General features: G+C 36.4%; 2 protein-coding genes across 3 annotated transcripts; one reads left to right on the forward strand and one right to left on the reverse strand.

Moving 5' to 3' along the window:
• Positions 1 to 4665: 4665 nt before the first annotated feature.
• Positions 4666 to 27299, reverse strand: LOC125673310 (uncharacterized). Of its 2 annotated transcripts, none has more exons than XM_048909845.2 (11): positions 27131 to 27299; positions 22599 to 22718; positions 20991 to 21065; positions 20710 to 20847; positions 19837 to 19992; positions 19425 to 19445; positions 19240 to 19272; positions 11372 to 11605; positions 10620 to 10810; positions 8107 to 8288; positions 4666 to 6897 (listed from the first exon to the last, which is right to left on the reverse strand). In XM_048909845.2, exons 1-11 carry the CDS (start codon positions 27171 to 27173, stop codon positions 5718 to 5720), a joined length of 2373 nt encoding a protein of 790 aa, XP_048765802.2. In that variant the 5' UTR covers positions 27174 to 27299; the 3' UTR covers positions 4666 to 5717. The 2 variants fall into 2 exon arrangements, 1 of the variants encoding a protein (XP_048765802.2); XR_008801758.1 differs by lacking the exon at positions 4666 to 6897 and adding an exon at positions 9965 to 10160 and having other exon boundaries at positions 8218 to 8288.
• LOC125673312 (uncharacterized) lies at positions 15025 to 16911 on the forward strand. Its single transcript, XM_048909850.2, has 4 exons — positions 15025 to 15249; positions 15375 to 15663; positions 15768 to 16006; positions 16172 to 16911. Exons 2-4 carry the CDS (start codon positions 15595 to 15597, stop codon positions 16740 to 16742), a joined length of 879 nt encoding a protein of 292 aa, XP_048765807.2. The 5' UTR covers positions 15025 to 15249; positions 15375 to 15594; the 3' UTR covers positions 16743 to 16911.
• Positions 27300 to 27368: the final 69 nt, after the last annotated feature.

The raw sequence follows: 27368 nt of genomic DNA on the forward strand, positions 1-27368 counted from the left end.
TGGTGACGTCTCTTTCGAGAGGGACATTAAACAACATACAATCAATCCCTTGTCGCAGTTTAGCGTTCCCGCCGGAACGATAATTAAATACCTAAAATTTTCGTTCTGAACAATGATTTACGTTCCGTAAGTCAAGTTCCGGGCACACACTTGTAAAATTTGTAGAATCAAAATTGCGGTAGAATACGATCAACTACATATTGTTACTAACAATCAAAATGCAAAATTTTAACAATCTCTGTTCAGCGGTCTCTGAGGACAATGTGTCCCTATAGCGTAGCATATAAAAACTCAACAAAGTCCCATAACTCCTGTAAAATTCGTCGAATTAAAATGGCGGCACAATATGATCAACTACACGTACGTATGGTGAATAACAATCCTACAAAATTTTAACAAAATCCACTGAGCGGTTTCTGGGGAGCTGCGTCCACAAAGTATTCAACGAAGTCCCATAACTCCTGTAAAATTTGTCGAATGGCGGTTAAAATCAAAAGTTTGCTTAAAATTGGCCCAGTGGTTCTGGAGATTTCACATGTGAAAACTTTACAGGCGGACATACGATGGACAACGGGTGATCAGAAAATATCACTTGAGTTTTCAGCTCGGGCGAGTTAAAAGGGGGTGGGATCCAGCAAATATGGTTGGTTCGTGACTCTATTTAAATGTATATATTCCGAGTTTTGACGAATGTTATAAAGAATTTGGATAGGTCGACAAACCTCAATCCGAAACATAAATGATGTGCATTAAAGTGTAGACAGATTATACAGAAATTATGCCATACGCTTGTTATATAATGTACTTGAAACGAAAACTGCAAACCAAACATGTACTTTCATATGCATGCAGAAACGTGAAAATCATCTCACGTTCTTTATATAATATTTGATTTTGAAAACCTCAATGTCAACTTTGTCTCTTCATATTTTTTATCACTTGGGAAATTTTGAATAATGAAAGCTTGTACGAGTTATCTATCATAATATTTATAAAGATATACAATGTATAGGCTTCAGGGGAACAGTTATCTATCATAATACTTATAAAGATATACAATGTATAGGCTTCAGGGAAACAGTTATCTATCATAATATTTATAAAGATATATACAATGTATAGGCTTCAGGGGAACAGTTATCTATCATATTATTTATAAAGATATACAATGTATAGGCTTCAGGGAAACAGTTATCTATCATAATACTTATAAAGATATATACAATGTATAGGCTTCAGGGGAACAGTCCTTTCGGCCACACGATTTAGATTTTATGGATTTTAGTACGCACCTTGTTATTTATCGAAGTCTATAGTTACCCCCCCCCCCCGCCCCCCCTTACCACCACCATTATGTCAATGGATACCTAAGCAATTTGTAAAGCAATTCCTCGGAAAACGTCCCATGTGTAAAACCCTTCTTTATAAATATAGTTTGCAAAATAGTTCTGGTAAAATTTGGTAATAGGGGGGTGGGGGTTTCGTGTAACCTTTTTAGAAGTACATTAGCTTTCTATTACATCTATGCCATGCATTAGTTCTTACAAACATTTTACTACTTTGTATTGATCAAATATAGTAATCCCCGCCCTAGCTATTATACATGTAGGCTACATTGGATATTTTATTGAGGTACTCCGACTCTACCGAATTCTAATTGAAATTCCAGTACTCGTCGTGTTCCACCGTGAAGTAAGAATATGTGATACTATCTTCCAATGCTTTAAAACACGTTAGTACAAGTAATTCATCTGAATGTACTAATACTTAAGTGGTTGGTATCCAATCAGTATCATCGTTTCAGCACTGTATCAAATTTGGAAGAAGTGGCTGTCGTGTTTTGGGCACCGTGAATAAAATTTTTGTGGTGGATCTCGCCGTCCTTGCGGATTCGATGGAACCATTTGTGTCTTCCTGGTCCTTGTTTCTACCTCTGTAACATGTACATCCGGGTTCTTTCCTTGTACAGAAGGATTGGACACCATGATGAGACATCTCTGCCTTCAAGGAATTTAATTTGTGCTTGCTCTTGGCGGATCGTCTCCTGCTCTACTTGGAAAGCTTTCCTTCTAACTCGATCGAAAGCTTTCCTTCCAACTCGATCGAAAGGACCTTCATGTCTAATGACCACTTATATTTGTTGACAGGAGTTTTCTAGATTCTCCCGCTTTTTGTTATATGACGTATATATCCCTAGCTCCTTTATTTCGCAGGGTTTTGACACAATCTGAGCAAACTGGTAAATACTGGAGTATAGTATTATAGTGAGAAGGGAGCTAACAAAGCAGCGATAAATTCTCCGTTGCTCGCTTCAAACTCTCAAAACGTCGGTATTAATCGTGATAATGCATATAAAGTTTTCCCAGTTGAAAGCCAGAATATTGTTCTGTTTTGTAATACATAAATCGTTTATCTGACTTCACAGAAACTTCGAAAAAATAGGTCCAACTTCCGAGAATTAGGTCGCCGTCGTTAACCCTACACCATTTTCTCCATGCAATTTTCCTTCATTACGTTGGATTTTATGCATCCGTCATCCGTTGCAGCAAGTAAACAATACATGTATTCTAGCAAAGTTGAGCCATACAACTACCCTCCACAGACTCTAAATATAAAAGAACAAGAGAGCGAAGTTGGTCAAAAATTATAAAAAGTTGCAGAAGTTTTAAGTGAATCTGCAATACAAGCTAAAAATAATTATAATTTTAAAACCGCGTTGATATTTTCGAGGGATTATTGGGCTTGGGAGAGTGAACATTTCTATGTGTTTAGTTGAGGAGTTAAATAAACATAAATATATTCATGAATACCAACACAATCCTCGACGCTTACGGCCATATTAAGCAGTGAGGTTTTTTTTCAGCGTGTCACACCTAATGCAAGCTCCGGTCAGCTCAGTATATTCCGTTACACGACAACTCCATTATTCGTAGGGGAAAGTAGTTCCGGAGAATTGACACCTACTGTGCCACGGGGATTCGAACCCCGACCTTCCGCATGCGGTGCGAACGCTCTACCTCTAGACCACCGCGGCGGTCTGATAACCATATCATCAAGATCTACAGCATCAATTAAATTATATGATTTAGTGGAAAACAATTTTGCTACTGTTAAAACAATGGTGTGTTGAATACTAAAACACTGCATGTGCTGTTCAATGAAAAACAATTTGTTTACGGTTTGAACAAAGGATCTACATTAAATGACATTTAAATGATTGATTGCTTCCCTTCATTTACTCTTTCCCAATTATCTACCTTGGAGTAGGTCATGAACTTTTATTCTCTTTCCCGATTATCTACGTTGGAGTAGGTCATGAACTTTCATTCTCTTTCTCGATTATCTACCTTGGAGTATGTCATGAACCTTAATTTGATTAACACTGAATTCCCTCTATCCAAGAAAGTTTGGTTGAAAATGGATGAGGTTCTTATGAAGTCAAAAACCAAATCAAAACTTAATGGAACATGCTCTAGTGAGCTAAAATATATAGTAGATGAATTCGACCCATTCATATACATGCTAGTAAATGTATGCATTATCCATGAAAATGCCACAGGTCCCATATACACAAAATGATGAGAAACAAAATGTGTAATTCATACCTGTATTCTAGTCTCTGACTAGTCAAATTCAAATTAAGGAATGCATGCAGGTTAAATAACATATTTGTATAACCTAGTTTGTTGAGGGGTCACCCCCTCGACAACACCAATATCTAGAATTACTTTTCGATTTAATTTACATTGCAGCAGTCAACTTTTGAGCCTTCTATGAACTAGAGAGTCAGCTTGTACAGTAATATGCAGACATAAATAGAATCTAGGTCTACTTGTCTAAGTACAGACGTATATAGAATCTAGATCTACTTGTCTAAGTACAGACAAATACAAAATCTAGGTCTACTTGTCTAAGTACAGACGTACACAGAATCTAGGTCTACTTGTCTAAGTACAGACGTACACAGAATCTGGGCCTACTTGTCTAAGTACAGACAAATACAGAATCTAGGTCTACTTGTCTAAGTACAGACGTACACAGAATCTAGGTCTACTTGTTTAAGTACAGACGTACACAGAATCTAGGTCTACCTGTCTAAGTACAGACGTATATAGAATCTAGATCTACTTGTCTAAGTACAGACAAATACAAAATCTAGGTCTACTTGTCTAAGTACAGACGTACACAGAATCTGGGCCTACTTGTCTAAGTACAGACAAATACAGAATCTAGGTCTACTTGTCTAAGTACAGACGTATATAGAATCTAGGCCTACTTGTCTAAGTACAGACGTACACAGAATCTAGGTCTACTTGTCTAAGTACAGACGTACACAGAATCTAGGTCTACTTGTCTAAGTACAGACGGACACAGAATCTAGGTCTACTTGTCTAAGTACAGAAAAATACAGAATCTAGGTCTACTTGTCTAAGTACAGACGTACACAGAATCTAGGCCAGAAAGAAAAAATGGGATGTACGCAAAGTATGGCAAATGGTCGGGAGGCCACCTTGAGGCCCCCCCAGTGGGTTCAGGGTAAAGCATTGGTGGGGGCACAGGGGACAAAGCCCCCAAAAGTTCCTGGGTTTTTCCAATGAAATCACCTATTTTTGTGCATAGAAACTGGGTTTTTGTCAATTTCCAAAATAAAAAGAATTCACAAAATTATTTTCTAGTTTTTTTTTGGTGCCAACCGTGAGGTACTGGGATTGATTTTACATTTGTTCTACGAATTTATTTCGTTGTTATCAACTGCTGTATCTGGTAAATGTTACTGATAACAAAGAATAATATCCTAATCCGTCAACTACATGTACATATATGATGTACATTAAAGTGATATTTGACATGATGTTAATGACTTGAAATTCAAAATGGACTTCTGAATTTTAATGAATGGACATCATAATGTTGATTAAATCATAAACCGGCATATTTTATGCACAGATATTTTAACGACAATTCTCTCTCTCTCAAATGATGTGTACACAGTTGCGTACTTGCGTATAGACAGTTACGCGTCTGATACATGTACTAGTATATGTACATGTATTATGTATGTAAATGCCACAGGACCCATACTTTACATGAATTGTAAGAATACACAAAGTAATGAAAAACAACTGTTCAGTATACCATACTTCATGACAATACTGTAGAAGGGGTTATCTATGCTGGGGGTTAAGTACGCATTTTTTACGTGTGGGGGAAAAATATGCGATAACTGAATATGTATATTATATCAAATATTCATAGCTATACATGTGGGGGAAATGTATGCGCTTATTATGTGACTACATAATTACTGTAAATTCCCCCCCCCCCCCCCCCCCCCAAGCATAAATAAGGCAACAACAAAAAAAAAGGCCAAAACTTTTTAATTTTGATGAGGCCAGCAGTTATTGTATTTTTTACTTGGCTGTAGCCTGTGTTATCTATCTTTTTTTATGTTGACTGTAGAATGAGTTACCTTCTCTTTCTCGTGTATAGAATAAACAATGGAATGTTCATTTTTATAAAAAAAATAGCTTTACATTACTTACTATTATATGTATACATGTACTATCATTCTTAGATACTTACACATAAATAATTATTTTTTGTTGGCCTAACCACTTTTACAATATCTTTTGCAAATCACAATATCTCCTGTAAATCAATATCAGTCTAAGTTATATTCTATATTAAATTGCACAAGACTTAGGTGTTTTTTTTTTTCATCTAAGGGAAGGAACTACATCTTTGTCCACTGTCAAACATGCAAAGTAAAAGCTCCCCTTGCATACGTATGCACAGATCTTTTCAACTTCCACATCAGTAGACCTAACAATGTCTGTTAAAGTCTTCATGAAAGCATGGCGAGTCAGTCCATACTTGCAGGTGCTCCGATGTTTAACATCTGGTGACAAGACGAAGCTGACAAACACATTATCCGACAGGCCGTTGAAGTAAAACTGAAAATGCTGAATGCCAAAGTTATGATCCTCCTCTTTCATGTAACTTAAAAAATCATTCTCACTAACTGCAATCCAGAATTTGTTTGGACACTTCATTTCACTTTTGTCATTCTCGATGAAAGCGGTCAGAAATGTCTTTTTACCAAATGGACATAAGGACTGTACAATGATCTTGCTACCTGAATTAGTAACGTATTCATTCACTCGGTCAAAAGTGGTGAAGAAGAAGAACCTGTGAGAGAGTTTTAAATTGGTCTTCTTCCTACCTACTATCACACAATGTAAGCAGGTTTTGGCACTACATGTCGCCAAGGTGTGGATTTGGTATCTTGATGTTAAAAGCTGTTCTACATCTTTTTCAACTGTATCAAGTGATGCGTAACTTCTGTTATCTACATAATACTTCCGAATAAACCAATCCACATTTTCCTCATTTTTCTTCCAAATAATGTTGACATACACTTTTGCATCATTGCTGATTAAGTCGATATACTGAATATAATACCCTGCAAGTTTCAAACTGGTGTAATGTTCATCTAGCATTTCATAAGGAAGAAGGATTTCATAAACTAAATCCATATTGGTCGAATAAATACCATAATATACCGACTCCATACTCAAGAATGACAACTGCTTGAACAGAAGAGTCGAATAGGATGAAAATCTTGGGGTCATGCTCAACGCATGCCTCATCATAGTATCCAGATCTATATCAAGATTCCGAATTCCACTTCCTCCTTCATTGAACAACACAGTCCATGTAAATCCTGAGTGATGACGAAAAACTGAGGAATGTGTACCATCGGGCGTGTTCCCCGAGTGACCCCAACTCTCACCTCCATCAGAAACATTGAGGCCCAGACCATACCACTCAGTTCCACTTTCATAGCCTGGTCGTTCCAACATTTTGATGACAGACTCCCTCAACAAAATGGAAGACCTGTAAAATGGAACATATAACTTGTAAAACAGCTGACAACAGGAGGACCGAAAACGGTACATAAAATGCCCGTGAACATAACGTTACATAAAACGCCCATGAACATAACATTACATAAAACGCCCGTGAAAAGCTTATGTAAGGTGTTTCCCTTAACCATAACTAAATTATGGAACTTTGCTTCAGGTAGTATCTGTGACGTATTTTCTTTGTATTGTATGAACAAAATGGCCTAGCTTAAAAACTGACAGGTGGTGTGTAGAAAAACTAAGAGTCTGTGTGTAAAATATTCCCTCAATTCAACCCAAGTTTAACAACCTGTAAATATTTTTGAACATCAAAGGAAATCAAAAATAGTTGAGAATCAAAATCCTTGCACTGTGCACATCTTTAAGTTGTTTACAAAGGCCCTAGCTTTAAAACTGTATGAAGAGTTCAGACGACCAACCACGTACTCATTTTATAACAACCAGGATCTATCAACATATGCTAACTCTAACCTGGTAATGTACTCCAAGGTTTTTAAACGAATAAGATACGATGCAAGTGGAATATTACCTGAAATATCACGGAAATTATATTTTAAAAGTGTAACAGGAAGGGAGAAAATGCAATGGACCAGACCAGGATTCAAACCCGGGCCCCCTGAATTTTCTAGTTGGGTGCTCTACCAACTGAGCTATCTAACCACCGGCGATCGAACCCGGCTGACCGCTACATTCCACCCTCCTTAAATGTCATCACACTTGAAGATATCAACCCAAGATCTTTATCCCCTGGTAGGCATTTTCACCTGTCAGTTCCAGGGGCTGGTCTACAGCCTCAAATGTAACAGGAAGGGAGAAAATGCAAAGGACCAGACCGGGATTTGAACCTGGGCCCCCTGAATTCTCTAGTCAAGTGCTCTACCAACTGAGCTATCTGGCCACCGGCAATCGAACCCGGCTAACCGCTACACAATTAAACCTCACTATCTTGAAAATGATAAGGCCGAGAATAAACTTTGAGATATCCAATGGTTCCAGATATTTAGATGAAAACACACACACAAAAAAAAACCAGTAGTAATATGTACTCACTGCAGCATATCTATGGAATTCAAGAGATCAATGTTTGAGATACCAAAGTTTAACTGTATATTGAGAAACATCACATATGACCGTAAATTAATTGAATCATAAGATTTCCTTTCTGCATCAGTTTACTCACTTATATAAGGAGAGTTCAATTGAAGAGAAAATTCTGAAGAGCTGTTCTGCTGAGACCACTACGCCACAATACGTTGCTGTCTCGAGGACAAGTAATTTCATCTGGTTCTTATATCTACAAGTTCTGTTAAAACTCTGAAGAGATGGGGGAGAATCTTCGTTCTCTTGTAAAATGCAAAACATCTACAAAAGAAAACATAAATACAAAAGTTTCTCATGCATAGTTTAATCACCTGTAAAGATAGGTTGAAACATAAAACAAGTTAAATCAGTCTGCAGGGAACAAGGACTTATCATAACACATTCTTTGTGGGGTCGGGGGGGGGGGGGGGGGGGGGGGTGTGTGTGTGTGTGTCTGGGGGGAGGGGTTATGGATGCAAGGGGTGTAGCTCCATTCGAAAAGTGTTAGTCACTTTCAAAGCCAAACTTTGATCCACAAGTCAGAAAACAAATCTTAATACCCTACTTTTCATTACCTATCATATTTTATTTGGACATTTTTATACCCTTGATATATTTTTCTAACTCAGTTTCATATATTTTAGGGATCAAAACCTCTAACACAGAGGTCCGTACCTCTCTCTAAGAAATATGCATGGGTCTCGATTGTTTGTACATATGATAACTACAATTGAACATGCATACATTGACTCTGTTTTACCTTTCTATGGTAGAACAATTTTGATTATATTCCTAGTTATATATAAAAGAGGCCACTTTCTGTATCTTTAATCACTTTCATCCTGGACTACTCTGTTCCACTTAGTGTTCTACCAAATGGACCTCCAACATAGAAGAGCTCAAAACTTGCTTATCAATTGTATCCTTGTGGTTTTTAAAAGAATTATTTCTAAAATATGTCATTTATCATCCTATGCAAAACATGATTACACCTTTACCATGCCTACTGTGGTCCTGACCTTTACCATACCTACTGTGGCCCTGACCTTTACCATGCCTACTGTGGCCCTGACCTTTATCATGCACATTATGGCCCTGAACAGGGATACGGGGACATGATGTGAACAAATGTAAATTCACACTGCATGAAGATGCTTTGAATATCAATCTGATGAATTAAGCCCTTCTTCCTCAGAAGAAAATTTCCTATGCAAAATTAACTTTAATCACCTACATGTGTGGTGAATCATGGTTTAAACACTATTGAATATACACAATATGAGGATGCTTACATATTGATTGTATACCCTTATGGTTCTTCATCAGAAGTTTTGTAACTATTTATACATGTATATTCCTACAGTTGTGTACAACATCAATCTTGCATATAAAGCACATCCAGCTCCTGCAGATATGAAATCATGGATTGCGCAATACATGAAGCTGTTTACTCATTAATTTGATGGATAGTTAACTTGTGGTTATTGGAAAGATGATAAAAGATGTAACCCAGTATCATATTCAAGACTACCTCTATCATATTGGCCCTGCCCAGCCCCCGAATGTATGGGTAATGTAGCGGTTAATGCAATTCTAAATGTTGTAACCCTGTGGTCGGCAGTGGTTGAACATGTATTTGAGAGGGTAACGTGTCACCACTTGGACACGTGGGTTTCCTCTGGGTACTCCAGTTTCAACCCACATCAATGACGACTTCAACCAAATACTCAAGCAGATGGGAAGCATTAACACAAGCTGTAAAACTTGTATGTTATTTGTCATAAAATAAAATTAGTTTACACTTACACCTGGGTGTCATATGAACGAACAGAATCCTCAGTATATGCAAAAAGAGCTTTCAAGTAGAGGCTTCAGTCTCAAATTGTTGATCAAGTGGTTCTTCAGAAGATCGTTTGATAAAACCCTTCACCCTTATATTTTCACTATCTCCCAATTACCAGTTGTGTCCCTCTCAAATGGCATTGATTTCATGAGGTTTGAATTCCTTCAGCCTACTCCAGCATGCTAGAGGTTCACGGCGAGATACTTTTGACTTGGCACCACGAGGTATTTAAGGAGCGTAGGGACGTTAACCGAGGCTCTTACATGTAGAAGTACTTTTTGCCAAGTTTGGTTGAAATTGGCTCAGTGGTCCTGGAGAAGAACTTATCATGAGAAATTCATGATGACAAATTTTCATAAATAAAGGTCACATGACACACAGGCTCAGTTGAAATAAAATTTGGAGAACTTCTCCATTTTGATAGTGTGGAAATTTGGACTTTTTAAAACTAAATATACATAAGGTTTTGTTTTGAATATCAAAGTGACTATCAAATATCATTAAATAAGTTATTCATATATTGCATATCATGAGAATTTCTCAATTTATTTAAAGAAGACAATCAGATAAACTTCTTACTCCATAACTTTCAATATCATTTTCAGTCAATATTTTCAAATTAAAATTATTTTTTCAAATACAATAACATTGTTGATTTTAAAGACTTTACCTCCTTATGCATATTACTATCTTGTTATTTACAGCATTCAGGACTACTTCAGGACTGTTTCAGATTGATTTCCTACATGACAGAGAATACCAGAACTTACTGAGTGAAAAGGGTTTTTGAGATGAATATTTTCCTTTTCCAGTTCTTTGGAACAGTCCATGTCCATAATTTCCCCCACTTTGAGGCTGTGGAACATGTCCCTTATAAACTGTAGGTACGGCATTCCAGTGACTTCTTCCAGAACCACTCCCAGGAGCAGGTAGCCCAGGTGACAATAGGTATGTTTCTCACCTGGTGCGATATAACAACATGTAAACTAACCACAACCACTCCCAGAAGCAGGTACCCCACCCCCTCCAGGTGATAGTATGTATGCTTCTCACCTAGTACGGTATAACGAAAAACTGTAAACTAATTTATATATCCGTTACGGATATATGTTGGGAAGCAGAGTGGACCGGAAACCTTTGTCTAGGGAAGATGTACATGTAAAAGTGTTTTTGACTCTTTATTTTTTAACATGCAGATATGTATAAAAAAAAACCAAAAAACAAAAAAAACCCACCTCATTCATTGGATCAAAAAATTTTTAAGAAATCAAATGTATTTTCAATATGTAATACTTTTCAGATAACAATTAATAATTTTTTGTTTCCTTTTATGCAAAAGAAAAATGTTTTATACAGAGATTGGAATAGCAATTTCGGATAGGGCTGTAAAATGTTAAGCACCAACAAATGTTGCAGAGCATTGAAAGGTCACAAAAAACTATAGGTATCTGTGTGATTCAGATCACCTGAAAATAGCATGTTACCTGGTGAAAAACCAGATGATCTGAAAATAGCATGTTACCTGGTGAAGAACCAGACGATCTGATCATAATCTGCTTCAACATAATTTCTTTTCTGTCTAATGATTTGAAATTGCCCCAGCCAAGTATCATTTTGTTCAGCAAAAATGTTCTGGTATCAATGATGTCATGTCCTTGTGCTGGATCCAGTCCCCAGGAGTGCTGTAGTAGCTGCTCCACTGTTCGACTTTCTAGGGAGGTTCTTCTCTGGCCCTTGTAGTAGTCTTTTAGAATGCCTACAAAATCAGGTTTTATAGCACATTAGACTAAGCGTCAGGTGTCTTACACAGATATTTCAGATCAATACATATGTCCTCATTGAATTTCTAGGGCATTCATGAATTATAGCTATTTTTAGAAACTAAGGTGATTTCCAGAATGTTTGGAAGCTTTCAGTAGTAACTAATCTTTATTTTCTATAACAAAACTTTAACTTTTTAGAGTTGTGTTTGAGTCTAAATAGACTGTGGGGCCCATTGGGGTGAGGATGAGCATTCAGAATAGCCTCTCTCGCTCAGGTGGGATGAGTTCAGAGAGAATGAAGGAGTCTGAGGCAGGGGTACCGGGGAAAGGAGTGTGAGAACGATGAGTTCAGAGAGAATGAAGGAGTCTGAGGCAGGAGTACCGAGGAAAGGAGTGTGAGAAACGATAAGGTGGATGATGGATCTGGCAGAGAAAGCAGAAAAAAACAGTAGGGAATGGAAGGATGAAGGAGCTGTATGGACAGTGATGATTGAAACAATACAAATGGCATACCAAGGATGTAGAAGGCAAAGAAGATGGGTAGCACATTTCAAGCAAGTGCTCAACAGGGAAGAGCCAGAGCATCTAGCAGCAGACAGAAAATGGAGGTGATAGAATCCCTGTGGGCAGATTAGTCAACAAGAGAGGTGATGGCAGTACTGAAAAATGTGAAGATGGGCAATGCACCTGGGATTGACAATGTGAGTGAAGACATGCTAAAGGTGGATATGGAAGAGACAAAGAAGTAGAAGAGTCCCAGGAAAGTGGATGTAGGGGCTAATTGTGAAGATCTTAAAGAAAGGAGACACAAGAGACTGCAACAACTGGTGAGGAGTGACACTGCTATCAGTGATGAGTACAGTGTTTAAGGGAATAATGATAGAAAGAATGAAGAAGGGAGTTAAAAAGGCACTAAGGAAGGAACAAGCAGGATTTAGACTGGCAAGAAGAATGTCTGAGCAGATATTCGTCCTGATGAATATCAATGTACAGGCCAGCACACACATGGAGTGCCAGGCTGTATCTGTACTTTGTGGACTTTGAAAAAGCTTTGACTCTGTGCACCTGGAAAGCCTGTGGAAAAAATTAGAATCATGTGGCCGGGTGCCTAAGAAGATGGTGAAGATGACTACAGAGTTACATGTATATGACAGGTTCAAGTGTGCAGTGATTGAAGACATCTGAGTGGTTCCAGATGAAGACTGGAGTTAAGCTGGGGGGGGGGGGGGGGTCAGACTTCCTGTTCCTACTGACAATGGACTTTGTGATGTGAAGAGAGGATAATGAAAGAACAGAAATCAGATGGAAGTTCATGACAGTATTAGAAGACTTGGATTTTGTAGACGACGTGGCTCTTATATCATCAATGTTGGACACACATCCAGACAAAGGTGACAAGAGTGAATGAGGAAGCAGAGAAAGTAGGATAGAAGCTGAACAGCAAGAAGTGTAAGATGCAAGACAAGACAAGATGTGAATGGAAAGAGAGACAAACAGGTACAGGTAGGGGAAGACAAGGTGGAGGATGTGGAAGAGTTTGTTGGATTTAGAATGAAGATGATGCTATTGATGTCTATGTTGTTACCGGTGTATGAAAATGAAACGTGGAAGGTGACAAAGATTGAAAAGAAAAATTTAAATGTATTCCACTTCAATAACTTGTGGAGGATCCTGAGAATAAGACGGCAGCAAGTAGTGACAAACAGGGAAGTGGTACGCAGGGCCGACATGAATGCAATAAGCTGTGGCGGTGGACAGGACCTGTGAGCGAGACAGCACTGGGATGCACACCAGAACGGACACAAGGGAGACTATAAAGAACCTGGTGAAGGACAGTGGAAGCAGAAACAGGGAGAGCAGGAGGGAAAATTCTGGTCCATAACAGTAACAAAAAGACAAATGCATTCATTTAAAATAAAACACATAGATAATATGCATTTGATATATATTATATATAACAAGCATTCTGTATTGCATGGCAATACACAGTCCCCTACATACATGCCAACTATCCCAATTTATTCGGGATTCTCCCGATTTCAAGCAGTCGAAAATGCAAATCCCGATAGGGATTGCAAAATACCCCGAAATCCCGATTTTCTAAAAATACCTCCCGTTTTACGACAACAAACCCAAATTTCCAACCCGAATTTAAAATCCCGCACCGCTTATTCAAGCCAACCAATCAGAAATCGGGACAAAAATCGCCATATTGCTTTTTACCTGTGTTGCGTGTCGGGACTCTTGGTTTCGATTTGGTGTAATTACCCTGAACCACCTTTCAAGGCTTTGTCGGAGGGTGTTTACCGAACTTAATTAGGAGCATGTTTTGATTATCATTAATCTGAAGGTATCAAGATGGGTTGCAAATTGTCATATTATTTACACAAACTTCAACGACAACGATGGGAGTTACACCACCGAGAAAAAAATCGAAACTCTTGTCCCGGTATTTGGACAAATGGGAGGCAGATTCCCGATTTTCGGGATGGCTCACGGCATCCAAACTGGGGGACACTTATGCATATTGTCGTGCATGTAATAGGTATGTTTAAACGACATTTCTATCGTCTATAAATTCAAAGCCATAAGATTCAACAGTAATGTATACAGCAGCTGTACAAGACGAGTGTAAATTTGTTTCTGTTCTTCAGGGATTTTAGGGTAGACCATGGTGGAATGAATGATGTTACAAAACACGTGAAGACTGCAATGCATCAAGCGAGCGTGAAGTCCCAGAAGTCAACACCAGCTGCTACCAACTTTTTCGTGAAATCAAAATTAGATCAAGATGAAGGTAAGTTTATTTTTAACCTTTGATTGTAGTATTGACATTTTAATAGTAATTAGTTTGAGCCTTTATTTTAGCTGTTAATAATTTTCGGTTTTGGAAATCATAATTACTTTAAATGAAATCATTTTTTTCCAGATGTCACAAGAGCAGAGGTCCTGTTCTCCAACTTTGTTGCTGAACACAACTTGTCATTTCTTGTTGCTGACTGCTTCACCAAGTTGTGCAAGTCCATGTTTCCGGATAGTAAGATAGCTACTAAGTTCTCTTGTGGCCGGACCAAGACAACCCAGATTGTGAAGCGTTCCTTGGCTCCAGCTCTTCACCAGGAAGTGGTACAGCATCTACAGACCCACCCTTTTTCATTGGCCATCGACGAAAGCAATGACAGGAATTGCGACAAATCCCTTGCCATCCTTGTCCGCTACTTTACTGATCGTTCCTACACTAAATTCCTTGCCATGCCCATTTGCAACATTGAAACTGCAGCCAACATCTTTGACCACCTTCAGCAGGTTTTCATGTAAGTTAAATCTTTTATTTTTGTCTTTAACATAATTTGCATTTATTTGTAGGCTCATAACCTGCATATAATTTGTTACATTTTATTTTTAGTGACAACAACATTCCTTGGTCTAACTTGGTTGGATTTGTGTCTGACAACTGCAGTGTGATGACAGGCAGAAACAACTCTGTGGTCTCCAGGATAAAGGAGAAAGTACCTTCAGTGTTTGACTTTGGGTGTATCTGTCATCTTGCAAACCTGTGTGCAATTGCTGGAGTCAAGGCCTTACCCCTTCCTGTAGAAGATCTCCTTGTAGAAGTTTACTTCCATTTTTATCACAGGTATAGATTTAATTTAAATGAAACTTGTTATTGCTTATTGAGATTTTTTAGAAGTAATTTTAATAAATTCATTAATCATATTTATTTTCAAAATTTAATTAACTTTGGAATTTTCAATATTTCAGCTCAAATAGGAAGGAAAAGTACAAGGAGGTCCTGGACTTCACAGACACAGAACCAAGCAAGATAATCAAGCATTCATCAACAAGATGGCTCAGCTTAGAAAAGTGTGTTGATCGTCTGTTGCATCACTGGCCAGCCCTCCTTTCATACTTCAACTCTCATGATGATGTGGAAAAGCCTGGACGTGTGAAGAGATGTGCTGCCTTCCTAAGGGACCATTAGATGAGGCTCTACTACCATTTCCTGAGTTTCATCATGCAACCCCTCAATGACTTCAACACAATGTTTCAGGTAAATTTATATTCATAAAGCACTGTTGGTATACTAGATGTCTCTTAAATTTTTATATAATGTTTTCAGTTCTTTCAGTTAATGACTTGTCTTTGAACTTCCAGGCAGATGAGTCTAGAATCGGTTACCTTCAGGAGGAAATGAATACACTGTTAAGGAAGTTTTTGGGAAAGTTTGTGCGAGCCAAGGTAATCCAAACCAACAAAGACCTCATTTCAGTGCCATTCAAAGACAGCAAGAACCAGCTTAATGATAACATAATTGCTATTGGTTCAACGGCAAGGGCCTACCTCATCGACAATAAAGAAGATGTCCCACCATCTACCCTCCAGAGATTTTTTATGTAAGTTCTAATTTTAAAATTCTTGCATATATAGTAATTTCTGAGACAAAAATCAGAATAAATATTTTTCAGTGAGATTTATAAACTAAAACCTTATTGTTTATCATGCAAAGTATTTGGGTGGGTTTTTTTTCGTCATACAGAAATATCATTACATCTTTGCAGGTCTGTGAGGAAGATTTACGAGTGTGTGGCAGCCAAGATGTTGGCCAAGTTTCCCTTTGGAGATCCTGTTGTGTGTGGTCTGTCATTGCTAAATCCAAACAACAGAGGAGACCTCCCCCCAGCAGCTATCACTGACATTGCTAGACGATTTCCTAACCTATTATCAGAAAAGGACATGTATGAGCTGGAGGAAGAATTTTTAGATTACCAAACAACCCCAGCAAGTGACTTTTGTAAAAGTGAAGGTGTTCGCACCGATGAGTTCTGGGGAACCATTCTTCAAATGAAAAACAAAATCACCTTAAAACCAAGGTTTCCCCTGATGCAGAAATTAGTTTCAGCTGTGCTAACAATTCCCAACTCAAATGCAGACTGTGAACGAGTTTTTTCTGTGCTAAAGAAAATACACACAGAAATGAGAGGTAACTTAGAGAATTCAACAGTATGTGCCCTATTGTCGACTAAATTAAATCAGACAGTGAAATGTCACAACTTTAAGTCAACCAAGGATCATATAAAGTCTGCAAAACAAGCTTGTCATAGCTATAGCAATAGTTTTTGCTCCAAGTGACTGTGAGTTAGTTAAGAAGTCAATATGATGTGTTGTCTGGTGCATGTGCTGTGACTGTATAAAAACCATATAAAACCCCTTTTTTGTTCTTTTGTAAAACTTGATACTTTTTTGTACCACACCATTGATTGATTGTATTGTATTGAAATATGAAAATGAAGTTATCATATCTTATTCTTGTTTTCATTGGAAAAAGTAGAGAGAGATTTGTAGATAGATGTAGAAGGTTGAACATACACATTGACATATTTTAAAAGAACACAAGAATTCTACATACCGGTAACGCGAGAAAATGCCGCGAATTTTGAGCTTCGAAAAAAGGTCGTCGCGTGCAAAATCCCCCATGGAGATTTTCAAAAGTTGGCATGTATGCCCCTACCGGTTGCAAAAATCACTGTACCACAACAATATTCAAAGTTCATTATGTAGGTTATGGTAAAAGGGAAAATTGGGGAACCAGGATAGGAATGGTTGGAAATCTACTATTCGAGTAGAGACTAGATCAAGAAAAAAGACATATTTATAATTAGGTTTAGGTCTTTAACCAAGTCAATAAACTGTGACATGTAGATGATCATGAATAATTTAGCTTTATTGTAGTATTACTATGCTAGAAGTTTTAATGAGTGTAGTATTCTTAATTCTTATCTACAAAGATAAGAAACTTGGATGTTAACTAACAATTCATGCTATTTTTCTACGTCCATGGGCCATATCTTTATGGAAAATCAATGGACCGAGATGAAATTTAAACTTGATCTGTAACTTGTTATGGCAAAGCAATGTACCTAATATCAAATGAATATCGGCAAGCACAGACAAAAAAAGTCCGGAAAACTGATAATTCATGCTATTTTTCCAAGTCAGAGGGCCAAAACTAAGTGAAAAATCAACGGACTGAGACGAAATTCAAATTTGATCTGTAACTTGTTATGACAAAGCAACGTACCAAATATCAAATGAATATCTGCAAGCACAACCAAAAAAAGTGGAAAACTGATTATTCATGCTATTTTTCTAAGTCCAACGGCCATAACTAAGTGAAAAATCAACGGACCGAGACGAAGTTCGAACTTGATCTGTAACTTGTTATGGCAAAGCCACATACGAAATATAAAATAAATATCTGCAAGAACAGAGAAAAAAAGTGCGGAAAACTGGACTGACGTACAGACAGGCGAACAGACGGAGCGCAAACTTAAAGTCCCCTTGACTTCGTTGGTAGGGGACTAATAACTATGTAATGGTAAGGGCAGGAACTTTCATGGACTTTCTAGGGTTACATTTTCTACGAAATTTACAACCTGGGTTTCTAATCGACTGTTTCTAATCCATAATGTTGTACCTGTTTTATAGCAAGGTGATGAACTTGGGTATCAGATGATGGTAAAGAATATGACAGAAAATTTCTATGGTATGTACTATTGGAAAGGCCTTGTCACAAGGGTACTGAATATCAAATCCCTCCTTATTAGCTCTTGAAGTTTAAGTTTTTCTAATCAGGTAAAGGATCAAAACCACGGTCACAATGGTAAACTACACACACACACACACACCAACTAATTATCAATTTATTTCCCTATAACTCCATGTTAATGTTTTCAGTAAAAGGGTCATAGGTCAAGGCCACAAGATCATCTGCTGTGACCTTGTCACAAGCGTAACACCAACAAAGAAAAGTTACTTTTACTTTTACACATTGTTAATGTTTTTTAATATATGGGTCAAAGGTCAACATCAATGTCACAAAGCTGCCAAAGGTGGCACTGATGGAAAGTCTCATCACAAGGACAACATCTGCTAATATTAGGGCTGTAACTCATGGATTTGATGCCAATACATTGTCAAATCAAATAGCTTCCACAAAATACTGATACATATTTTCCATGTTGACATAACAAAGACTGTTGTTTCTGCTGAGAATTGAACTTGGGACCTTTAGTAGGACAGCCCAGTGCACTTGTGATAGAATTTAAGGGTTCATCCATTAGTCAGAGCCAGTAGAAAGGTTGTACGTCTAACACTACCATACTGTCCCCGTCCAGAGAGAGATGTCCCGATTCTACACTACATGTATGTCAAACCATGCTACATTTCAACTTGAACTTGATATATGGCCTTGACCTTTATTACTCACATGGCTTTGACTTTGACCATTTAGTTTATTGGTACTACATGTACATAGGTAGCTGTAAGTTACATGTGGTCAAGATGGCAACAAACATTTCTCATGTGTCTTTACAAATACTGGCAAATGGTACAATTATATTCTAATGGGGAATGTAATTGGAGAGTTTTTAGATGCTTGTACCGATCAGAACTCTTCTTGGTATATGCTTGACATACTTTATTGAATATTAAAATCATTTGTAAAAAAAAAAAGCGTCCTTCATCATTTTTATTCACCATAAAAAAAGGAATAAAGAATGCCTCTCTTCCTCATCAATTATCGGAAAACTGACCGGAGAACCAGATAATTCATTTTCTATGGCCTTACCTGAAATTTTTAAGTAAGGCTGCTTTGTTGTTCCTGAAATAAAAATTTATATCTTAAAAGTTCTGTTAATCAATCAAATGTTTAATTCTCTAATCTAATTTAAATGCCAATAAATTGTAATTCAAATTGCTGAAACCTCAACAGAATCGAAGCAATCATAATAAATGTAACAATGTATTAATTACCTAAAGTCTTTCCTTCTGGTTCTGAAATAATTTAAAAAAATGATGAATTCATGTTTTATACAATAAACGAAAATCAGACACAGGTATACTCAGATTGGTGCACTTTTCAAATAACTTTCAAGTCACTAAAACGTTTAGTATAAGTCATCAAACATAAAACAATTACAAAATTGTATCAAACATCAGAAAAAATTCATATCATTTTAGAGTTCATTCAAGGCCTATTTTTTACACATTAATAATTATGAAACCATGATGGCATAATTTTTTTAATTCAAAATAAGAAAGGCCCATGGGCCACATCCCTCACCCGAAAAATTAATAAAAAGAGAAATCAACAAAACTTAAGGAATGGAAGCTATAGACTTGATCCCTAAGTTAAAGAACATGTGATGAATTAATTACTACATACTTTTGTTTAGATCTCCAAACACCTCATCTGTAAGCTGCAGGTGCCCCTGTTCCACTAGTTTGAGAATAGCCATAGCTGTAATGACCTTGGAAATGTCACCAATCTTGAATTTTGACGAGGAAGTAGCAAACACCCCTGGAGTTTCTTGACCATAACCTGAAAACAAGCAAATCAAATGCAGTTCAATCTGTCTACACATGTACCTTATTCATATGCATGTAAGCACTCTCCTTTTGTAGGGCCATCAGACACATTTAAAATTTGTACGGTGGGCTAAATTGATGAGGATGAAAAAAGTCAGTACATTGAATCGTGGGAAAGTTGTCATTTGAGACGTCTTTAAAAATTTAATATTCATTACAAAATTGATCATATTCACAAAACACCAATACTTCATCTCCATTTGAATTTGTTCCAATTGTATTAGATACTTTGCATAACTGACTGTCTCATATGAAATCAAACTAAAATTCAGAGGTAAGGGGGAAGGGGGGGGGGGTGTTAACAACTAGACATTTGGGGATCCAGGTCAAATCCATATCATATGTCATATCAGCCCTTGGGTCCCATATTAACTTTTGTGCCTGATATGACATATATATGGATTTCAGCATGCAATATTCTCTATATAACACACCTTGCCTGTACAATATTCTCTATATAACACACCTTGCCTGTACAATATTCTCTATATAACACACCTTGCCTGTACAGAATTCTACCTTGATGTCAATATTCTCAATATAACACACCTTGCCTGTATGTACAAAATTCTACCCTGATGTCACTATATTCTCTATATAACACACCTTGCCTGTACAATATTCTCTATATAACACACCTTGCCTGTACAATATTCTCTATGTAACACACCTTGCCTGTACAGAATTCTACCCTGATGTCCTAAGATCACCGATCCCCCCTTGATCTTATGTTCTTTCATGGTATTGATAATGACTTCATCAAATAAGGCCATGTCTTCATCTGTCATTTCATTTGCATGCCAAGACCCTGCAAATGATTTATCAACAATGATCACAATAATAAGCATCAAAGTTAAAGAATAAGTTATCAAAACATTAATGATGCAGAAGGCCTTTAGTCCAATCATGATTTCAGACAAATCATCACTTTACGGTTATTTCCTAATTTACCTTGTGATAAACAGCGATCTGATGTTTCATCATGTTCATCAACATATACAGAATCTGAAATCTGTGGCTTGACTTCTGTGAAAAGAATTTGACTGATGCTTTACACATTCAATTTATTTTAAATCCCAATGGTCACATGATATCAATGTTATGATGTATTTCATAATCCCCCCCCCTTTAAAATTATCAATGTCAAGCAAAGCATTACTTTCCCTTTGCATTTTACTTTTTAAACTCGATCTGTAACCCATCAATATACATCTACATACAAAAAATCAGTTCAACATCTCAAGGCGTTTAGAAAAAACGTCCGGAAAACTGGGTGTCATGGCAGAACAGACAAGGGTAAAGCTATATGCCCCGACCACTTTGTAGCGTGGACATAAAAATCTTACTTCAAAGTACAGCATTTTTCTTTGAAACCTTTAATTTGTTAACATGACATTGTACAACAGACGTTCAAGAACTAGAGAACCATGGGTCACATAGCTCACCTGAATCACCTTGGCCCATATTTAAAGATTTTCCCTTTATATACACATGTAAAACTTTGATCCCTATTGTGTCCCAAACCTACTCCCGGGGCCATGATCTTTACAAACTTGAATCTGCACAATGGCAGGAAGCTTTCATGTAAATGTAAACTTCTTTGGCTCAGTGGTTCTTGAGAAAAAGATTTTTAAAGATTTTTCCTATATATTTGTATGTAAAACTTTGATCCTCTATTGTGGCCCCATCCTATCCCCGGGGGTCATGATTTTAACAAACTTTAATCTGCACTATGTCAGGAAGCTTTCATGTAAATGTTAGCTTTTCTGGCCCAGTAGTTCTTGAGAAGAAGACTTTTTAATAAATGATCCCACCCTATTTTTGTGATTGCATGTCTCCCCTTTGAAAGGGGCATGACCCTTCATTTGAATAAACTTAAAAGCCCTTCAACCAAGGATGCTTTTCACCAAGTTTAGTTGAAATTGGCCCATTGGTTCTGGAGAAGAAATCAAAAATGTGAAAAGTTTACAGAGGATGGACGGTACGACCGACAGACGAGAACAGGCGATCAGAAAAGTTCACTTGAGTTTTCAGCTGAGCTCAGGTGAGCTAAAACTAAAATACCTTACAAAAAGCATGCATGATTTAAGAAGACAGATGTGGAGAAGTAATGTGTTATTTTAAACACAATCAAACATGAACATAACACTTGATAGTAGTATCACTTTGAATTGGGTGAAAAAATTTAAACTAAAAACCATGCTTTTCTAACTTGATCACTAAAAAGAAATCTATGTAAAAGTATGGATCAAATTGAATAAAGATGTATCATTACTCCTCTTATGTTAAGTAATATCGTAAATCAAACTTTGAAAACAACATTTTTGTATCAATGTTTGTAGCAATCTGAAATTCAATGGCGATAATAATATCAACAAGAACAAACTGAAAACTGAACTCTTTTGGGACTTACTGCAGAGACAGCGACTGCTCTTGACATTTTCCAACATCTTTCAATCAAATTCACAGATTATATTTAACATTCACATGCATTCAAGTTTGAATCTAAATCAAGTGAAGTGATTTCGTAAATCAGATACTTAGTACAATATAATTTACCAGTTATGAAGACTGTATGGCCTACTTCCACTTTCTGAATTGGATGATGCCGCTTGGGGTTGGATTCATAATTACAAAATGTGTTGCTGTTGATCACTAGGTGTGTGGGGTTGTGACTTTCTGTGAAGTAATCAAACTTGTAAAATTAATTACACTGTCAGTGGGTCACACTTAAAACAATGAGCTATTTAAAATCTCTTGTCTTATTACTAGTGTATGTATGATGTATCTTAAAGCTTCCTTTTCCCTGTATCTATTTTACTGATCATCACGGTACATACATCGTCGGATACCCACAGCTGATCTCATCATGAGTAGAAGACGAGATCAGCCGTGGGTATCCGACGATGCAGTACATACTGTCATCTCCTAATCTGTTAAAACACATTCTGAGGATGTTTTGTACACATGTAGATTTTCCAGAATGACCTGTCCTTCAGCATATGTTCTCAAATATTTTTATCATATAGCAAAGTTTTCAATATTCATACACATAACAGTTGTTCTTATAATTTTACCAGTCTTCTCATTGAAATGTACCAACACCTTTTCTTCAGATTCATAAAAATTCTGCATTGGTACCATATTTGAATACATCGAACAAGCATTGCTTAAATATTGTTTATTGGTTTAATGAAAAACCCCAATTCAAATTCATTTATGCTGAATAATTTCATTTGATATTAGATACTAATTAATATTCATTTTATATATCGTGCTGTTCTCTCAGCTTAAATATATAAATCAATGCAATGTGCATATTTTCATTTGAAGTGAATACTAAAATGTCCACATTCACCAGGCTTTCTGAAATTGGGTTGCGGTCATGTGAATATCTAGGACTTGATTTGCAAAAATCAAATTATACTGAGTGAAGCGCAGTCGGGCGCTCTAAAGTTAACACGTATGTAAAAGGAATATAGTCAAACTCAGCCAAAAAAAGAGATATCTCTACATACGCTCACTGAAAATTTCGTGATCCATATGGGAGCTGCCATTTGTTTATTCAATATTTGCTTCAACAGTTATTCGTGTTTTTTAAAACTTGAAAATTTTGGTCTCAATGGCGTCGATTCGAATATTAGCGCGTGGACATGTATTAAAATTTGATTGCTGAAAATACAAGACTCTGGTGTACAATTAGTAATTCAAATACTCAATTTGTTAAGGAGGTATGCTACACCAGAGAAATTTAATATGGGTGAAAAGTGGAGGATATGTACAACAATATTTTGAAATTTAAAACTTTCAAATCTACTTCATTTAGTCAAAAAATGCAGTTTTAGTTGAAAGCAATATGAGAAAATTAAAAAAAAACCCTGCTGGACTCGAACATGCAATCTACATTTCAGCAGCCGACATGCTAACCTACTGAGCTACTCAGCTAGACAATGATTTTTTAAATGAATCTAGGCAAATATTGCTGATATTTATATTTTCATCCATGTTTTGAAAGGAAGTCAGCCATTATGACGATATAGAGTACCCCCTTAATATGAATAGTACGATTATTTAAATATTTTTTAGCAGTTTTTAACAGACAATCAAATAGAAAAACAGTAATACGATTAAATAGATGAACAAGTTCATGATCGCTTCTTTGAATAAAAAAAAAATATAAAAAACAAAACGCTTACATCTTAACTAATTTGAATTTGTCAGTTAAATTTGTTTATTTTCAGTTGTCTTTAAATTACAAGTGGGATGTACTGTTGTTGACGTCTATAATTGTTTGGTTTGAAAGACAAAACAGCAAAGCTAAATGAGACGTCACAATTGACTGTTTAATAAATATAGGCAGATCATGAAAGACAAAACAGCAAAGCTAAATGAGACGTCACAATTGACTGTTTAATAAATATAGGCAGATCATGAAAGACAAAACAGCAAAGCTAAATGAGACGTCACAATTGACTGTTTAATAAATATAGGCAGATCATGAAAGACAAAACAGCAAAGCTAAATGAGACGTCACAATTAACTGTTTAATAAATATAGGCAGATCATGTAGTTCTCCTCATATTCATCTATTGCCCCCTAGTTAATACTTGGGATGTTACTGGGCATTTAGCAAAAGCAAAATTTTACAGACAAAAAATATTGACAAGTGATTGGTTATTTCTACTTAATTTGATATTTACCGTACTTAATCATTATATAATTAATTATCACTTGGCACAATGCGCCAATGACCATTTCATGCCTTGCTCGGTCCAATGGTCACACCATTTAAACATATATTAAAGAAGACATCAAGGGTATACATATCTCCCAACAATTAAAGAATAAAGCAATGATTATTAGGGATTTTGATACTATTTTCAGGTAAATCATGTATATTCCCTCCATTGAAGAAATAGGCGGATCCTGTAATTATCCTCATATATTTCCATTTGATATTTAAAGGGACTGGTTCACGATTTTTGAAAAAAATATTATGCATTTTTTAAGTTAAACATTAAAAATATAACTCATTTAATGTTGACAGCCAAAATTTTGACCTTCCGAATGCAAAAGTAAAAGCAATAATTTAGCATTAAATCCGTGTTATGTAAACAAAGACTCAAGTCTTTTTATGTATATATACAAACAAACCAGTGAAATATTAATTTTGTAATACAAAGCATCTGAATTTTGCATAGTCACACATTTTAACTTTAAGATGACACATTTTACTAAAAGAATGCTTGAAATGTTAAAGATATAATAAACTTACATCGCAGTGACTTTTTTTAGGTCCATTTTGGGTCCGAATTTCGACCCTTTCCCTCCTTAAAATTGCCAATTTTTTCCCAATTTAGCTTGCATTTTTCCCAATAATAAAAGTATGAAAGGAAAACGCATTTGGAAAAAAATAAACATTCGATGTGAATTATATACATTTAAGTATTAACAAAGAGTTATGGGAATGATTTGGATAGAATAGTTGAAAATTTTAAAAGGTTAAAGAAAATTAGATGTATAAAATAAAGATAATATAATGTTTGATATGGATTTAAAACTTAACTATAAAGATAAAATTGATTTTTCCCAATTTGACTGAAATGACGACAATTTTTTCCAATTCGAAAGCCATAGGACCCTTGTTAAAAATGTAGAAAAATCACTGCATCGATATCCATTTCTTTTGAAAATTTATTAAACAATAACATAACGCAATCTTTGTTTACAAAACAAATAATAAACTCTCTAACATGAGCTTCTGTGATATAACCTTAATTTTTATGTGAAATCTTTTAACACATTAGACAGTAGATTTTGATCATTAAAAGTGAAAAACAAAATTTTGGAGAAAATCGTGAATCAGTCCCTTTAAATGTTATGGGCGTTTAGAGTAATTGTGAAATTTTTATAATATAATATATATATTTTAAAATGAATTATACTGAGCAAAGCTTGGACGGGCTGAGGTCCCGTCTGCAAAGAAAAGCTCTAAAGGTAACAGGTATGTAAAAGAAAAAACGTCAATTCTAATTTACTTATTGTTACTTCGAATTATGAAGGCCAATGACCATTTCATGCTTTGCTAAGTGCAACGGTCAAATATATACACATATCATTATTATCATTGCAGACAAAATTACCAGTTCCTGTGATTAAACTTTCAGCTTTAATCATGTTAAGGAGGAATGTTACACCATGCACCAGGGAAAGTTGATGTGGATGAAAAGTAGATGTGTGCAACAATATTTTGAAATTAAAATTTTTCAAATTTACTTTATTTTGTCAAAAAATACAATTTTAGTAGAAACCAATCTGGAAAAAAACCCTCAAGACTCGAACCCGCGATCTACAGTTTTGAAGGCAACATGCTAACTTACTGAGCTACTCAGCTAGGTAATAAAATCAGAAATGAATAGACACATATTGCTAATGTAGTATAGGAGAGAGGAGAAAATCTTTGGCTGGACCGGGAATCGAACCCGGGTTCTTTTCGCCCCTGGCAGGACAACCTGCAAGACCAGGGCCTGAGGGGTGGTCAACAGCACCAAATGTAGTATACATGTATATAGGAGAGAGAAAATCTTTGGCTGGACCGGGAATTGAACCCGGTACCCCTGCATTACTAATCAGGTGCTCTAACCATTGAGCTATCCAGGCCGATATCCACGGTCTGTATAGCCCTAATCACTACATTCCTCCCTCCTTAAGATCAATTATAATTTTATAATTGTCTTCCAACATCAACCCAGGTTCATTTCGCCCCTGGCAGGCCAACCTGCATGACCAGGGGTGGTCACGGCACCAAATGTAGTATAGGAGAGAGGAGAAAATCTTTGGCTGGACCGGGAATCGAACCCTGCATTACTAGTCAAGTGCTCTAACCACTGAGCTATCCAGGCCGATATCCACGGTCCGTATAGCCCTAATTACTACACTAATATTGATATTTTCATTAATGGTTGAAAAGGAAGTCAACCATTATGACGATGTAGAGAACCCCCTTATTAATATTTTTTTTTTTTTTTTTTAAATTTAGACTGCTTTTCAATGCCAAATTTCATCATTGGTAATTTGTAGGTGCAAAATACCTGTCCATCCATGTGCCCCGACTTGATGCAAGTTTGACTCCATCCATAGATTTTTTAGGATGGATGTCTCTAGAAGTCTTGTACATGCATCAATGCTCAAAACATTCGTTCTGTTTTTGTATTCTTTTTTTCTGCTCCATACATGAGGAAAGGGTGGAATTCATGTAAATAGGGAGTTGTCATGAATTGATAATTATTTCCCGAAAATATTGCACTTTCTAAATATGCACAAAAATAT

Source organism: Ostrea edulis, chromosome 3 (assembly GCF_947568905.1).
Source record: "Ostrea edulis chromosome 3, xbOstEdul1.1, whole genome shotgun sequence".
NCBI lineage: Eukaryota > Metazoa > Mollusca > Bivalvia > Ostreida > Ostreidae > Ostrea > Ostrea edulis.